At 46.9% G+C, this 17,453-nt stretch overlaps 1 protein-coding gene across 3 annotated transcripts in view; it reads left to right on the forward strand.

Moving 5' to 3' along the window:
* SCN10A (sodium voltage-gated channel alpha subunit 10) overlaps nucleotides 1-17,453 on the forward strand; it is a 98,552-nt gene that overhangs the window by 70,875 nt on the left and 10,224 nt on the right. For all 3 annotated transcript variants that reach the window (XM_017849616.1, XM_017849617.1, XM_017849618.1), the window contains 7 exons: nucleotides 1,308-1,431; nucleotides 2,479-2,633; nucleotides 5,724-5,897; nucleotides 10,834-10,956; nucleotides 12,557-12,841; nucleotides 14,113-14,166; nucleotides 15,381-15,518. In XM_017849616.1, coding sequence (XP_017705105.1) covers nucleotides 1,308-1,431; nucleotides 2,479-2,633; nucleotides 5,724-5,897; nucleotides 10,834-10,956; nucleotides 12,557-12,841; nucleotides 14,113-14,166; nucleotides 15,381-15,518 — 1,053 coding nt within the window. The remainder of the gene's footprint in view (nucleotides 1-1,307; nucleotides 1,432-2,478; nucleotides 2,634-5,723; nucleotides 5,898-10,833; nucleotides 10,957-12,556; nucleotides 12,842-14,112; nucleotides 14,167-15,380; nucleotides 15,519-17,453) is intronic.

Below are 17,453 nucleotides of genomic sequence, written 5' to 3' on the forward strand. Positions count from 1 at the left end.
CTGTGAAACTGCATGGTAATGCCTACTTGGTAGGATTATTTTGAGGCTTAAATGATATGCTCTTGTCAAATGTTTAGCTCCTGCCCGAGACAAAATAAGCGCCCAGAAAACGGCAGCCAAGAATAAAGGAAACAAAAGACAATGCACAAAGAAAGTCAAATGTCTTTCAGAGCCAGCAAGTAAGAGTCGGAGGTGCTCACAAATGAGGAAGTTTTCCCTTGTGATTCTCCCCTGCTTGCTTTTGTCCACGTCATTTTCTTTAGACAAAAACAGCCTGGGGCTGGGGAGAGGCTCTCTATAGGTGAGTAGTGAAGTGACAGCCTCGCAGAGACTGAGCTGGAAGGTCTGAGGTTTAGGATTGCCTTATACAAGGTAAAAATAAATGTTGTGGTTTCACTCATAAATCTTGAAGGAAACAAGCTATAGGGAAAGAGGCGTCTATGAAAGTTTAGCATCTTTAATAACACTGCCTTCAATTCAAGAATTCAATTTGACACCTAGCTGCTGAGTGCTGACTATGTGACAGGCACTGGGTGCAACAGAGATAAGGAAGACATAATTCATCCCCAAAGTTATCAAGCCCTTCAGCTTGAAGAATGTCAGCCACTGGCTGTGTGCCCTAGGCAAGGCTGACCACAGCAGGGTAAGATAAGAGGGAGGGCTGAGATGGCATTTGGGGGCTGTGGGTGAACAGAAGCCGCTTGGTTCCCACTGGGTGAGGGCTGTCACATTGTGCACGTGGATGTCATGCTTCTTCCCAAATGTTCCAAGGACACCCCTAGTTAGTTGTCCCTACTCAATGTCTTCAGTACACGACTTCTGGGTGTTGGTTTTTTGTTTTTGTTTTCTTGTCCATGACCCTGGCTAGGCAGGAGGGGCCTGACAGCGACAGATGGGGACCCGCCCCGCCATTTGGGTCCATTAGCCAAGCTATCAGGTTTACTAATATGAGAGCAGCTTCAACTCCTAATTGAATTCATCTGGAGACATTATAGGGCTAGAGCTGCCAGGAGGGCAGCAGGCCCCTGCAGCATCACTCCATGATTAAATATTCAAGCCCAGTGAACGCTGAGAGTCGTTATGGGTGTAATTACGGTGTCTCGGGCCATTGCCAGCACTCCATCAGGGACCCAAAGGTTTACAGTCTCACACAGCTAAGCCTCTGGGGCTCCAGGGAGAACAGCAGTGTTCCAGGGCTCAGCTGGCAAGGCACCAAACACGGGTGCAGTTGAACCTGCAGTGACCGCGTGCAATTCCCCAGGCCCCGCGGAGAGACGAGTTCACTGCCCTGGGCTTCTCCCCTGCAGGGAGTGGACGACACAAGTTCCTCTGAGGGCAGCACAGTGGACTGCCCAGATCCTGAGGAGATCCTGAGGAAGATCCCTGAGCTGGCGGATGACCTAGAAGAGCCAGATGACTGCTTCACAGAAGGTAAAGGGACAGCCACAGGCCCCCTCACACTGACGTTAATTAGGGCCAGAATCCAGTTGAGCAAACACTCACCTGGGCACCTCTGGGTCCAGGGCCCTGGCCTGGTTTCCACAGAAGACAAACAAGCTATGCCCACTTGCTGCCTCACTCCCAGGCCTGAGGGCACCAGCATCAGACACACATGCCCCAGCGGGCAGCAGCCTGGCCATGGTATCTGCATCTCATGCACTATCAGACACCACGTTGAGATGTGGGCCTTCCGCGTTACCCTCAAAAACCCCTCCCTCAGTTCTAAACCAGACCTCTTGAGTTGAAAGGGGGAAAGGTAGTCACCACCATAAACACCACTGAAAACTCTTGATTTGGATGATGAAGGACCCAGAAGAGGGCCATGATGTATCTGCTTCCCTCAATCTTTTGTTTAGCTCTCAAAAGCAGAACCAGTGTCTTAGTCATCTTTCTTCTCAGTGTTTAGAACAGTGAGACACATTACATCCTCAATAAACATTTGTGCAATGAATGAATCAAGAGTCCATTCTATGAAGGGAATTGTGGCCTCAATGCTTTCTAAAAACACATAGAAAAAATGTTTTAAACACTTGAGTTTCTATTAATAGTTGTATTTGACCCTGGGCTGGGTTGGGCTGGACTGGACCTAATCCCCATCCCAGCCATGCTGTGGCCCTCAGTTCAGCTTGGGCTCGGAGCATATCCCCGTCAGGCACCCCGAGGCTCATATCCTGTAGCTTGTCTGTTTTCTAGGTATTGGTGGGCAGAAGAATAGGGACCACTGGTGTCATCTGTAAGAAGGATATGGCTAGGAAAAATATCAGAGTGGGCAAGACTGATGATGGAGAGGAACACCTGCAGGTCTGGATTGTGGGACTGCCTGGAAGGGACCCCTCTTCTCCCATATTCCAGGAAATAATTCTTTTCCAAGGGGATGACAAGTGGGTTTCCTAGCAGAAAGGTTTCTCTGCAGCAGGAGCAGAAATTATCCCCTTTGCCCAGTGGCCATCACCCACCATCAGTCACCTCTCCTCACAGGATGCATTCGCCACTGTCCCTGCTGCAAAGTGGATACCACCAAGAGTCCATGGGACATGGGCTGGCAGGTGCGCAAGACTTGCTACCGTATTGTGGAGCACAGCTGGTTTGAGAGCTTCATCATCTTCATGATCCTACTCAGCAGTGGATCTCTGGTAAGGGGAGGCACAGTCCCTGCCTCCAAATCCTCCAGATAGGAATCTCCTACAATCCAAAGGCCCTGGAGCTGCATTGGTGGGTTCTCCTGACTACTGAGCTAAAAGTCCCCAGCCTGTCACTAGAAGGAGAGCTGCAGCCCAGGGTGAGGGTCCCTCTTAGCAGCAGGGCATGGGAGGTGTTCAAGGTGCCCATGCCATGGCCTGCCACACCTGACTGCAAGCATTTGAGTGAGTGTATGCATCCCACTGTATAGATGGGGAAACTGACACTCAAAATGTTTAAGACTTGTCCAAGGTCACCCAAATCGTCAGTAGCAAAACCCAGCTTTTCCCTTACTTAATCCCAAAGCCCCTGGCTTCTTACCCTCTGACCTCCCCAACCCACGGCCTTCTCTGAAGGCCTACAGTACAAAAAGGACTATATTTCCTTATCAAACCACTTTCAAATGCTACTAATTACTCCTTTAAAGCTCACAGAAAATCATTACAATAGCATTTCTCAAAATTTAATCTCCCAGGAGCTTGTTCAAATGCAGATTCTCATTCCATAGATCTGTGGCAGGGCCTGAGAATTTGCATTTCCAAGCTCCCAAGTGATGCTTGCACTGCCCTCAGTGACCCATGCTTTGAATAACGAGACCTTATGGGAACAGAGATTCAGAGTTGGGACACATCTCTAAGGCCCTGGCTGAATACTGGGCTTTGTAGAGCAAAGAAGGAAGGTTCTCTCTGTACTGTGGCTTAGGCTCCTTATACAATCTCAACTACTCCGCCAATAGACCAAGGTAGACATAGACACAGGAAGAGACTTAACATCCTCAGTTGTTTGCATTTTCTAGATGAGGAAGTTGAAGCCCAAAGGCATGAGGGGCTTCAGGTAATGAGTTGAAGGGCTGAGAATAGAGTCCAGGTTCGCAGCTAATTTGTTGAAGGGCTAGGACTACAGCCCCACTCTTCTGATTCACGGCTGCAGTGTTATCACTCATCTTGTGCCTCATGTGTCATTTACTCTCTAAAAACAACCTACTAAATATCTGGGCCTCCATCTAAATGCCAGATTGCCCAGGAAGGGTGACAAAACTGCTCGGTGCATGGCCTCAGCCTTAGGGAGGAGCACAGGTGTGGGACAAGGCAGGATCTGAGAGGTGGGAGGAAAACTAGGGTGGCAATGACGCAAAGCCAAGGGAGAAGAGAGTTTTGGGGCAGGTACTGGTCTGCCATCTTGGGTGCAGGGGGGAGGGTGTGACAGCAGCTGCAGGTGCCCAGTGCCCTGGCACAGGGTGGTGATTGTCCACACGGACCTTAGCACAGTGTAGAGGCCAAATTGTAGGGGCAAGAGGGGGCTGGGCAGTGCTTTCTCCACACCTACGCTCCTTTCCTTCCAGTCCTCCTGGATTAAAATAATAACCACATGTGCTGTTGGCCAGGTGCTCTCCTCACTACCTCATTGGCTTGTGGGCCTTCTCTCCTCATTTCACTTCTCTGCTCTCCCTTGCTCCCTCCCTTCTCTCTCTAACCCCCTTCTCCTCACACCTCAGTCCACCCCCCACATTCCCAGGAGGAAGCTCAGACCTGCAACATTGCTCCAGCCCAGCCCGCCCCCCTGCTGCTCTCCCTTCCCTCCCATCTTCTTCCCCATAGGACTGAACAGGCTGGCACCAAATTTAGCCCTCTTTAGGCTTTCACTTTGAGTACCTTTTAAAAATAACATGCATTTTCATCTGACAAAGTAAAGTACCAAAAAAATACTTGGAAATTATAGAAAAAGGTAAAGAAAAAAAAATCATCCATTTCCCCATCACTCAAAGAGAAGCTCACTTTGAAAACATGCTGGTATACCTCCTTCTCATCTTGCTTATGCATAAAATATACACATATTACAAAAATAAAACCACATATATGCATGCTAAAACCTCAGTAAATTTTCTCAGTAAATATTCTCATATTATCTCATTTAACGGCTACAACATATTCCTTTATAATTTATTCAATCAATCCCTATGTTTACTTCTAATACACATTGAATATTCCCTATGTGTACTCCCTCAGAGATGTTGGATAATCTCCTGTCTTAGTCCTGGTCCTAGACACAGAATCAGAAGCTAAGAAAAGATATGGGTTCAGTTGAAATCCAGCTTCAGCTGATCCCATGGAAAGCGCTGAAGCACAAAGGGCACCACAGAGCTGTCCCACCTTGAAGCAAAGGAGACAGCCTTGTAAACCCCCCTGTCAGTGTCCCTGGCTGACGGCTGCCCCAGCGGGGAGGATAAGCATTTCCCAAGGTGGACAGTTCCCTCCAGCTCAGCAAAGCCATCAGGAAAAGGAGGTGTCTGCATCCATGAACTATTAGCAGCCGACATTCCCAGCAGATGAAGGATAGGGGCACTGGCCCCTTAAAGAGGACCTGGGTAGGCGCCAACAGCCTCCAGTGTCCTTAGGATCAGTGCTTGAAGGAGGAATTGCTGGGTTCCTGAAACCTTTGAGTCACATTGCCAATTTGGCTTCACACAGGACTGGTCAGGTTTTCACTCCCGCCAGTCACTTGTAAGAGTGGCAGCTCCCCACAGCCACAGCATCCTAGCCTGTCCCCCATTCTTTTCCATCTCCACCAGTCTGATAAAAGAAAAACAGCATCTTCTTTTAATTTGAATTTCCTTGATTACCAGTGAGATAGAACATTCTTTTTCAGAGGTGTGTTGGCGATTCTTACTTTCATTTTGTAAACTGCCTGTGAACATCCGTTGATGGTTTTATTTTTAAACAAAGTCACTGTTAGCATCCCTTTGGTTCACTTCCAAAATCCATTTGAGAAGGCTTTCTTTCTCCCTTGCATTCAGCATCCCTGCAAGTATCAGCAGGGCTGTGTGTCCCCGCTGGCCCTGAAGAAGTCATGCTTTGTATCTCACAGTACCTCCTCTACTATCCCACTTTACCTCCCCACAGCAAACAAAACGCTACCGGCAAGCTGACTACCAAATCCCCTTCCAGGGACTGTGGTCAGGGCTGGCTGGGTCCTTCCCTATCAGTCTGGGTGCCAGTGCTGTGGGTCCAGGCAGACTGCCATTCTGCATCCTTTCTTCCTTCCAGGCCTTTGAAGACTATCACCTGGACCAGAAGCCCACGGTGAAAGCTTTGCTGGAATACACTGACAGGGTCTTCACCTTTATCTTTGTGTTCGAGATGCTGCTTAAGTGGGTGGCCTATGGCTTCAAAAAGTACTTCACCAATGCCTGGTGCTGGCTGGACTTCCTCATTGTGAATGTGAGTGGTTCAGTGGGAACACGTGGGATTTGGGGTCCTGCCCTCTGACTCCTGGCTACAGCTAGTGCAAAGGAAGCTCAGAGACCTGGCCCTCAAGGGCTACTCCAAAGAAAAGCTTTGAGCAATTTAGTGAGGAGTCTGAGAATAGCCCTGACACCCATGAGTGGTAAAGTCCAGGCAATACATGACTGTGACCCAATAGTGACTGTTAGGTGAGTTATTAGGTCTCCATTCAGAAAGGTCCCTGCAATCCTCTGCATTTTTACATCCAAAGTGAGATGACACACGCAGCTCTCAGAGGTCTTATGGCCCTGCATCCACAGATGGGGCTTCTGGACCTCGGGGAGCCAGGAACTGTGAGCACAGAGGATCTTCCCACTTGCTGCTCTGTGGTCCTCACACCTGGCTGCTCTTTAGAATCCCTGAGGAGCTCTGAAATATGCAGTGAGCGAACACCACTACCCCAGAGATTCTGATCTTATTGGTCTTGGGTGGGGCCCAGGCATCTGTATTTTATACATGCTCCCAGGCATTTCCAAGGCATAGCCATGGCTAAGAACCACTGAGCTTATACTGCTGCCTCCTCCCCAGTGGCACTGAAAAGAACAGAGGGCCCTTTTGGAGAGGTAATGAGCTGGAGTTCATATGTTCACTCTCATAGTAACCTGTGGCCAGTAGCCCATGCATTAGGGAATTGACTGTGTGCTTCTCACACATCACACATGTGATTCCTCAACATCATCTCTTCCTCATCTTAACCACTTCATTGCTGTATCACTGTCTAGGCCCCTACCTTCTTTGCTTTGCTGCATGGTTACCTAAGTTATGTGTTCACTGCCGCATAGCTGAGGGTTTCTGCAAGCAGGGTGAGGCATGTGCTGTGTTGGTCTCTGCCTGCCCCACTACAGCAGCTGCCAGCAGCAAGGTCTGCCCAGCAGAGGTGGTCAGGGAAATGTGTCTGTATTTTTGGTGCTTGCACTCCTGAAGGCTGGATGAGGTCCAGCACGGAACATTTCTGTCCAGCCTCCTGTGCTGGCAGGTCCTCCACAGCCAGGGTCTGGCATTCCAAATTTCTCTTCTTCCCTGAATTGCCCTTAGCAGGTTTCAGGCCACTGTTTACTACAAGGATTAGTTGTGAGGGACCTGAAATCTAGTCATGGATGATAATCTTGTGGCATATAAAATAATTATTCATTAAATGAAAGAAAAATTATTTATTCTGTGTCCCACCCCTTTGGGGCACAGTCACTCCTGCTTATGGTTGATGTCACCAGTCTCAGTCCTAATCACCTTTAAAACAGTCACGCACTCATTTTATCCCATTTCTTGACCCATCTTCCTACGATTCTCCTTCCAACCCATCCATCCTTCCTTCCATACCATTTCTCCTTCGTATCCAACCATTCAGTCTTCCTTTTCCTTCCTCCCACCCTAAACAACCATCCATTCTTTTTTTTTTTTTGAGACGGAGTCTTCGCTCTGTCGCCCAGGCTGGAGTGCAGTGCCGGATCTCAGCTCACTGCAAAGCTCCACCTCCCGGGTTGTTTACGCCATTCTCCTGCCTCCAGCCTCCTGAGTAGGCTGGGGAACTACAGTTGCCCGCCAACTCGCCCGGCTAGCTTTTGTATGTTTTAGTAGAGATGGGGTTTCACCGTGTAGCCAGGATGGTCTCGATCTCCTGACCTCGTGATCCGCCCGTCTCGGCCTCCCAAAGTTGCTGGGATTACAGGCTTGAGCCACCCGCACCCGGCCATCCATCCATTCTCTATTCCTTCCAGCTGTACATCTCCATCGTCCTCCCCTTCCATCCATCCATTCCCATTCATTCTTTCCCTTTCTCTTCTTTTTTTTGGCCCAATCATTTATTCCAAAACTTCCTTCTGTCTATTCATTCATCCTTAACCCTTATATCTTTCTATCTTTTGATTAATTCTTCTATACAACTGTCCAATCATCTAACATTTCTGCTCACTATTCATGCATCTCCATCCAAGCATCTTCTACTCACTCATCCTCTATTCCACTCATTCTTCCATCTTTCCATTCTTGTTTCAAACCTATCCATATATCTTCCTTTCTTCCATTATCTATTCATTCATCCCTTTCACTTCCGTTCATCATCCATTCATCCATCCTATAAACCTTCCAGTCATTCACTAATTTATTTCATTCATCTATTCTGTCCAACTCCCCATCTTTCCATTTATGCATCAGTCATTTTACCCAGCCATCCATCCTTCTCTTATCCACCTATCTCATCTATCCATTCACTATTCCCTGCTTTCATAATTTTTCCTTTCTTCTTTGTTTCTTCCAAACTTCCATTCAACTATCTATCCTATCCATCTTTTTGTATCTGTTATCTTTTAAAAATTTTTAAATACATTTTATTGTATGTATTTGTATTAGTCTATTTTCATGCTGCTGATAAAGACATACCTAAGACTGGGCAATTTATAAAAGAAAGAGGTTTAATTGGACTTACAGCTTCACGTGACTGGGGAAGCTTCACAATCATGGTGGAAGGCAAGGAGGTGCAAGTCACGTCTTACGTGGATAGCAGCAGGCAAAGAGAGAGGTTAGGGAGGGAAACTCTCCCTTATAATACCGTCACATCTCATGAAACTTACTTGCTATCATGAGAACAGCATGGGAAAGACCTGCTCCCATGATTCACTTACCTCCCACTGAGTCCCTCCCCTCCCACAACACGTGGGAATTCAAGATAAGATTTGGGTGGGAACACAGCCAAACCATATCAATATTTAAGGGATACAAAATGATGTTATAAGACATATATATAGTAAAATGGTTACTATAGTGGAACATATTAACATATCCATCATCTCACATAGTTACCCATTTCTCCCCCTGTGGCAGGAGCAGCTATAATTACTCAGTAAGCAAAAATATTGAAAACAATATGCTATTATTAACTATAGTATTCATGTTATACATTAAATCTATCCTATTTATATTGTATCCTTTAATTCATCCCTCTGTGCAATTACCCTTCAACTTTTCATCCAGCTGTACTTCCTTCTTTCCTTCCTTCTAGCCATCCCAATGCTCCTATTTTTCTTCCATTTGTCAAACATCTATTTATAACTATTGAATACAGGATTGCCTTATGAAGTGCTCTGGAAGAAACAGAAGCACAGAATAAGTATTCACTATCTCCAGGATCTTACACTTTAGTCTTTCAGCAGACAAGACACACACACGGAAATAAATGTATTATAAGGGTGAATGTGTTGAGCACTGCTGGGGGCAATTAGTATCTTGGAGACACAGAGACATGAGCCTTCTTCCACTCTTGGGGTGGGGTGGTTGAGAAGGCTTCCTATGGGAGGTGGCATTAGATGTGGGGCATAGAAATGAGCAGGAGCAAGAAGCTGCGAGAGGACTGGGGAAGGCCCGTCGTAGCTAAAACCTGACCCTGAACAAAGGCACAGACACAACTATGCTCAGGGAACAATTTGATTTGAGTAGAATGTGTGGGTGAAATATGACTGGAAAAGTAGGTTGTGACCATATGATACAGGCTACAGAGTATGGAGCTTATCCTGAGGGTGATAAAGTACTAGTGAAGTTTGAGAGTTAGAGAAAGACATGATCATAATCAGATTTGCAGTGGAGGATAGATGCATGGATGCAGCACTAGGGCCTGGAGACCACTTGGGAGGCTAGTGGGTTGAGCAGTGAGAATGGAGGTGGGCTTGGGTGGACAGACTTTGCTGGAGAGGCACCAGCACCTGTCTGCGCCAGCTGCAGATTATCCATGTGAGGCAGACTTCCCAGGGGGCTGAGCAAAAGACTGAATAGGGTTCAGCATGGAACTGGCCTCAAACCTCCCTGCCCTCAGGCACCCAGGCAGCTGGGTTTCACCTGCTGGTGTCTGGAGCCTTACATGAATGAAGAAAGGAGGTCCCTTCCATTCCAGTTATTTGTCCTGGTGGAATACGCCATTCATCAAAAGAATGGGCATTGCTTGGGGCCCTGTCAGTCAAGTATAAAGCTCTTCTTTTCTGAAGCCCCTGTGTGCATCCCGCCTAACTGCCAGGATAAGCTGAGTCTGAATTCAGCCCACCATCCGTGGCGTGGCTAAGATCTCACAGCACGGGGTCATAGCCCGTATCTATGACATCTCCCTGGCACCTTCAAAGTTCCTAGCAGGGGAACTTTTTTCATGTAATTTTCTGTCCTTTGCAGTCTTTGGACCACCACTTAAAGAAAACTGACAGACCAAAAGGGGTTCACAAGTCAGTCATTATATCTCAGACATCTATTGAAGCTAGATCTCATGGACCCATACCAGAAACTTTTTGAAGAACTACAGAGCTATCAGAACTTTGGAATTCTCTTAGTCTGACTTTTGCATTTTGCAAAGGGTGAAAGTATCCTGGACTAACCGGGCACTAAACCAAGGTCACAAAAAATCAGGGGTCAAGAGGGAATTAGACCCCACCCAAGCCACTATTCTTTCCACCCCACTTCTTTGAGCAAATATAATTGAGACTACTATATTCCTCAGAGTAGACTCTCAGCATAGCCCCTAGAAGGGAACATCATGTCTCCAAGTCTCTGAAAATCAGTTTCAAGGTTGTTGAGGCCTGACTGCTGCCCCTAGAGGGAAAAGGAAGAGTTGATTTAATACACTGGAAGCTTGGCCACCTACATACCAGAGGTTGGTGATGTTTGAGACTGAGATTTTCCTGCCCAGATTGTTTAAGAGAGGGGTGAATAAAATTTTTAATAAAAGGGAAGAGACAGAACTCTTTCCAGACCTCTCATCGGAGTTCCGAATAAGGTGGGAGCTAGGATGATGGCTTAGATGTGTAGGGATGGGAGGCTGGGCAGGGAGTTCCTGTCTTCTTCCACCAGGACTGCCCTTCTGCAAACCTAGAGTGATGTTTCCGCCCTCTGCTGCACTCAGATCTCACTGACAAGTCTCACAGCGAAGATTCTGGAATATTCTGAAGTGGCTCCCATCAAAGCCCTTCGAACCCTTCGTGCTCTGCGGCCACTGCGGGCTCTGTCTCGATTTGAAGGCATGCGGGTAAGTCTGATCTCAAAACTGCTCTCATCTGGCCAGGCGCGGTGACTCATGCCTGTAATCCCAGCACTTTGGGAGGCTGAGGCAGACAGATCACCTGAGGTTAGGAGTTCAAAACCACCCTGGCCAATATGGTGAAACCCCGTCTCTACTAAAAGTACAAAAATTAGCCGGGCATGGTAGTGTGTGCCTGTAGTCCCAGCTACTCAGGAGGCTGAGGCAGGAGAATCGCTTGAATCTGGGAGGCAGAGGTTGCAGTGAGCCGAGATTGTACCATTGCACTCCAGCCTGGGTGACAGAGTGAGACTCCATCTCAAAAAACAAACAAACAAACAAACAAACAAAAAACTTCTCTGATCTGCAGCTTTTGGTAACCCTTCCCCCTTTATGCCCTCCATCCCACCAACCCTGAGCTCCGGGGCCCCACATCCAAAGGTAGGCTCTGAGTCTTCACTTCCTGCTCTGACTTTGGTGATGCTGCATGTCCTAACCCTCTTAGTTCTCTTTCAAGTCCTTTTGTGGGCCCCTCTTCCCTAGTCACCCATAAATATCACAGCCACCAGGACCCAGACCTCACCCCCTTTCCTCTTAGTGAAATGATCCTGAATCATTGCTCCACAAGCATCTATTCTCTCAGTCACTCAACTCTGCCTCTTATTGCCAACATCTCCAGAACATCCCAAGTTCTCCTTCTTTCCATGACAAATGAGTCTTTCCTCTAATACTCCATTTAAACGTAGTGACATCGTCAGCTCAGTACCTCAGCTGCCACCCACTGGAATGCTTCTTCTCTCCAACTTAATGCAATCATCAGGTCCTGTGGATTTTCCCCTTCCATCCACCCCTTTCTTTATCCACCTGTGTCAGCCTCCACTTTGCCCTAATTGCCTCCATCAGGAAGGAATGCTCACAGCCCGAGCCTTGTTTTAGAGACTGCTGATTGACAGCCACCTCTTCCTCATAATTACAAAAGGCTCCCCAGTAGAAAGTAAGGTTTTGCCTTGCTCCACTATCATTGGCTGGAAGTAGTCATCATAGCTTCAAAAACAAAAGTGGGCTTTTGAAATTAACTTGTGCCTTTACAAACAATAAGACCTGAAGATTGAAATAGTTTGAAATTTATTTTATTTTGTATCTAATAGATCCTCGTTTGCTTATTTACAAATGAGCTATTTTGTGAATATGGATTTAGGTTTTCACTAGTTCTTAACCAAAGCATACTTTAAATTGTATTTAAATTGTGTCTGTGTTTTATGTGTGGTATTTAAAGAGAATAAGTCGAGGTTCTAGAAGTCTGTATGTGCAAGTACAATACACACATACTCACACTTCTAAATGAGTGGAATATGCTTGTAAACTCATCCATCTTCTCACTGCAACCCACCCTGAATGAGGTTAAAGGAAGAAGGTCTAAATCCATCTTCAGCTGCCCAGTGTCTCTCAGTCTTCTGAGTCTGAATTATTGCACTAATTAACCCACCTCTCTTGCTGCTTCCACAGGCCACTGGCTCATGAAGCAGACTGAATGAGAATAGAAAGAGATAGAATCCAGCAGAGAGGGTGGGGCATTGGGGGTTCCAGATCCTTCTCTATCTCCCACCAGGTGGTGGTGGATGCCCTGGTGGGCGCCATCCCATCCATCATGAACGTCCTCCTCGTCTGCCTCATCTTCTGGCTCATCTTCAGCATCATGGGTGTGAACCTCTTCGCAGGGAAGTTTTGGAGGTGCATCAACTATACTGATGGAGAGTTTTCTCTTGTACCTTTGTCGATTGTGAATAACAAGTCTGACTGCAAGATTCAAAACTCCACCGGCAGCTTCTTCTGGGTCAATGTGAAAGTCAACTTTGATAACGTTGCAATGGGTTACCTTGCACTTCTGCAGGTGGTGAGTCAACCATGAGATCAACCATATCTTTTGCTTTGGCTGCTCAATAAAATGGAGAGTCTGAGTTCCCAGAAGATGCTATGTGGGGACTTTGCAAGGAGTAGAACTCAGGGTGAACTGAGGTCATTCTCTATTCCTACAGACTACACCATGAGGCTAGAGGGCCTTCCTAGTGAATATGATCTCACAGTGGTGCAATTACACAAGTGTGGGCTAGTAGAATAGTTTAAAGGGATGGGCCTGCCATGGGATTGTATCAGGTGGTGACTTAAAACACAGTACCTATACAAAATAGACAGGGCATAGCCATATGTTCAGTCTTCACATCATTTCCTAAATGGTAATAAATTATGTCCAATTAGGTCTATCATAATGATAGATAATGTCGGTGATAATGACAGTAAAACACATTCACCGTGTCTCTCTTTCTTTCATCATCCATTCAATCGTTCATTTCTTGCCTTCATCCATCTGTTCATTCAGTCCTCTGTTCATTCAAGTGTTAATACAGTTACTCATACATTTGTCATGCAGTTACTCTTGAGTGTCTACATTCCACCATTGGTTCTTGCATTTATTCAACAAATAATCTCTGAGTATCTCTGGTATGCCAGGCATTGTACTACTCAGCCCTGGGAGATACAGTCAGAACTGGCCTTGGACACTGATGCTGTATGAGAGAAACAGACTAATAAGTGAATCAAAACAGACTCATCAAGTGCTGTAACAGGCCTAGGAGTGTAAGACCTAAGATGTCTTGCACGCTCTGAACATGCTGGAAGGCACACCCAGTTTCTAGACCTCAAGAATGCTAAAGCTGAAGGCAGGAATGTGGAGGTCTTCTATTCTCAACTTCTCCGTCTGAAAGATATACCATTCTTACATCATGTGCATTCTTACATTATGGTGGGAAAGTGGTTGAGAAAATGGCAGCCCTGAGAGGGGAAACCTTAGGCAAGTGCACAGAGCAGCATTGTAGCAGTTGGCACTAGAACCAGACACCTAGACACTCAGTCCTCAGTCCATACTACATTCTGAAAGGCTCTGTGTCTTTAATGCTACTCTATTCTTAAACAGCCACATGTGGAATTACTTTAAATCATCATATGAGATTAGTCAAGTAACCCAAAGGAACCTCTCCTTTCATTCTTTCTGCCCAAGCCCTTTCCAACTCAGGACTCTGCCCTCTCTCACTGGGCCACCATGGCTTGGGAAAGGTCCAGTGTAAATGGATGGGCAGACACTGAGTGGCCTCTGCTCCTTGTCTCCAGGCAACCTTTAAAGGCTGGATGGACATTATGTATGCAGCTGTCGATTCCCGGGAGGTGAGTCTCAGCCCACTGTCCCTACAGCCTTCCCCTCTGTGAGTCCTACCCATATCAGTTCAGTCTGCTTTTGAAATGAAATGAAGATGACCCTGGTACTGGAAGACACAAAGCAACCTCACACTGTCCCTCCTTGAAGCAGTGTCCAGCTGGCTTTCTGTTGGGTGTTTCAGCCACTGAGCCTATCCCCTTTTCATCTACACTCCTGAGGCTTCTCGAGGTCTTCCTCTGCTCACCTTTGAGGAAAGCATCAGATAACCTCTAAGAGACAGTTCATGTGAGCCACTCCCTGGACAGGGGTGGGAGAAAGCCAGGGTAGTGGTAATAATCAAGGGACATTGGGAGGAATGAGGTAGAATCTCAGGAACTATCATAAAATCCAGGCTGGGTTGAGCGCAGTGGCTCATGCCTGTAATCCTAACACTTTGGGAGGCAGAGGTGGGCAGATTGGCTGAGCTCAGGGGACCAGCCTGGGCAACACGGTGAAACCCCGTCTCTACTAAAATATGAAACAAATTAACCGGGCATCCCAGCTGCTTGGGAGGCTGAGGCAGGAGAATCTCTTGAACTCAGGAGGCAGAGGTTGCAGTGAACCTAGATCGCTTCACTGCACTCCAGCCTGGGTGAGAGAGCGAGACTCCATCTCACAAAAAAAAAAAAAAAAAAAAAAAAAAAGCCGGGCTGGGGAGACATTGTTGAGGAATGACCCCATCCTGCTATGGCAGGCACTGTCAATTCCCTGGCACCTTTTCCCTTAGCCCACTTCTGATTTCACCTGCAGGCTGCACTTCTGATTCTCTGTTTGAAGACTTCGGGGCTTAGGAGCTTGTTCAGCAACTCCTCCCCCAAGGACCAAGGATTTAATGTCCCCAGGGGCAACACTTACCAATAAGTTTTGGGAGTCTCAGGATAAATACTCCAGCTTCCCTGTCCCTTGGTGATACAATCCTGCATGTGCTCTACATGCAGTTACTCAGAGGACCCCAGTAGGATTGCGCTCCAGTTGCCCACAATGATGCCCTGCTTAACAACATCCTCTTCACAGGCTCTTCTCCTGTTCCCACTTATTCTCCCCCACTCCCTCATTCCTGCTTCCTTGGATCACCTCCCAGATAAATCACCTGCACCCAGGTCCCTGTCTCAGGCTTGGCTTTCAGACTGAACCTGAACTAAGACATCCGCCCTCCTTCCCACTCTCCCTTGTCTGGTCACAGGTCAACATGCAACCCAAGTGGGAGGACAACGTGTACATGTATTTGTACTTCGTCATCTTCATCATTTTCGGAGGCTTCTTCACACTGAATCTCTTTGTTGGGGTCATAATTGACAACTTCAATCAACAGAAAAAAAAGATAAGTGGGGCTCAGGGGTTTCTGGTTTCTGCTGTAGTGGTAAGCTTTATATTTCCTGTTCCCTGGTCAGCTGTGGCCTCCTGACAAAAGCCACACTACTCACAGCCCATCACTTTAATATCAGTGCTAACCCTTGCCCTGTGATTGCTGTTGCTGGAAGAGCTGCATTTCTCTCTGTCAGCAATGCCCCCCTGACATCCTCACTCAGGGTTCACATCCCAAAGGGACCTCGGTCTTTCCAACTGGAACCGGGTGTATTAGATGTCTTCCAGGTGAGCCCTGGGAGAATACAAGCAGGGAAAGAAAGGGAATCAGAACTTGCTGACCTGTTGGGGGATCTGATTCCCACAAAGGACTGAGTCAGGGCACCTCAGGAAAGGCCATGGCCCAGCACTGGCAGAATCCCAACCCTCCTTGGGATGGGGAGAAAGGCTTGTGCCTCCAAGGGTACCGACTCTGATTAATAAGAATCAAATCTCAGATAACCTCTGATGTTTATAAGAAAATATCAAGGCAATAAAGGTATAAAGTACTTTCCTATTATCCTTTCATTTAATGCCCTCCATAACCCTGAGGTAGATAGGCGCTGTTCTAGATTTGCATAACTGAGATCCAGAGAGAAAAGGGGCTACACAGATAAGTCACAGAGGACATACAAACCTGGGTTTGCATTCCTGACTCAACTACTTGTGGATGGCTCATGCTGGCAATATTTTAAACCTCTCTGATTCTCAGTTTTTTTCATTCATTCAATGGTGCTAATAATACCTACTCTCTGGATTGTGGTGAGGGGTAAACAAAACCCTGAACAAAGAGCACTGAGGTTAGGACTGAGCATAAGACATCTTTAGTGGTGCAGTTTCCAGCACTGTAACAGCAGAGGGCAGTGTGACTGGCAGGGCCTCAAGAGCACCAGATGCTCTTACTATTAACAATTTAAAATATATACATAGTGGGGCAGGCACCCCACTTACAGGAAATCCTTGCTCAGGGTTCTGGGCATTAAGAAGAGGGTAGGATAGGTCTGGGACAAGATAGTGTTGATCAGTGTGATCAGTACCCTGGGGAGGTTTGAGATTATTCAGCAGTCATTTCTCCCATTTTACAGATGAGAAAACTGAGACCAAGAGACAGATTACAGAGGGAGATATTAGGTAATGGAGGGAGATGAGCCAGTGATCAGGCTGGGGTCACTGAGAAACTGCATCTACTGAATCCTTGGTCAGAGTTCTCAGCATGACCTCACCCGGAGCTCACCTACCTACTGCTCTTGCCCTTTCCTTCTCTCGTTCCATAAAGATGGTCCTCCCAGGAAGCCCTTTGTGTCCACAGATCTTCTCAGATCGCATTCTCAAATTCCACAGATCTCAGCCCACTTTCCCAGCATTTGCAGGGACTGACTTCCATAAACATGTTATTAAAATGGGTGGCTTTCAAATTATGTCAGGAAGTTAAAGGTGAGAACTTGAATGAAGGAAATCCAAAGGGCCCCTAAAGAAAAACTAATACCCAATTCTAAGCGTGGAAGACATCTTTGGTGTTGCAGTTTCTGGCACTATAACAGCAGAGGGCAGTGTGACTAGCAGGGCCTCAAGAGAACCAGAGGTCCCTCTGAGACCAAGGACCCAAGGATAAGGCAGTAATCGTCCTCATCTCCTCCTCTTCAGAAAAGATTTGAGGGCTTTTGTCCCAGAGCCTTTGCTTCAAGGTCCTCAGGAAATCTCTTGCCCCCTGGGAGAGACTGTGACCTAGAAGCCCAAAGAATTTTACTGGAATGAACAGGCTAGATCCAAGACTCAGATTTGAACCAACGTGTACCATCTCATTGAGTCCTGTTTCCCAACCCTCCCCACCCTCTATCCAGGCAGTATCTCTGGATCCCTGGAAAACAGAAACTGGCTTTGCTTTAGAGACCCAGGCAGGAGTCGGCAATGG

Source organism: Rhinopithecus bieti, unplaced genomic scaffold (assembly GCF_001698545.2).
Source record: "Rhinopithecus bieti isolate Rb0 unplaced genomic scaffold, ASM169854v2 scaffold_33121, whole genome shotgun sequence".
Taxonomy (NCBI): domain Eukaryota; kingdom Metazoa; phylum Chordata; class Mammalia; order Primates; family Cercopithecidae; genus Rhinopithecus; species Rhinopithecus bieti.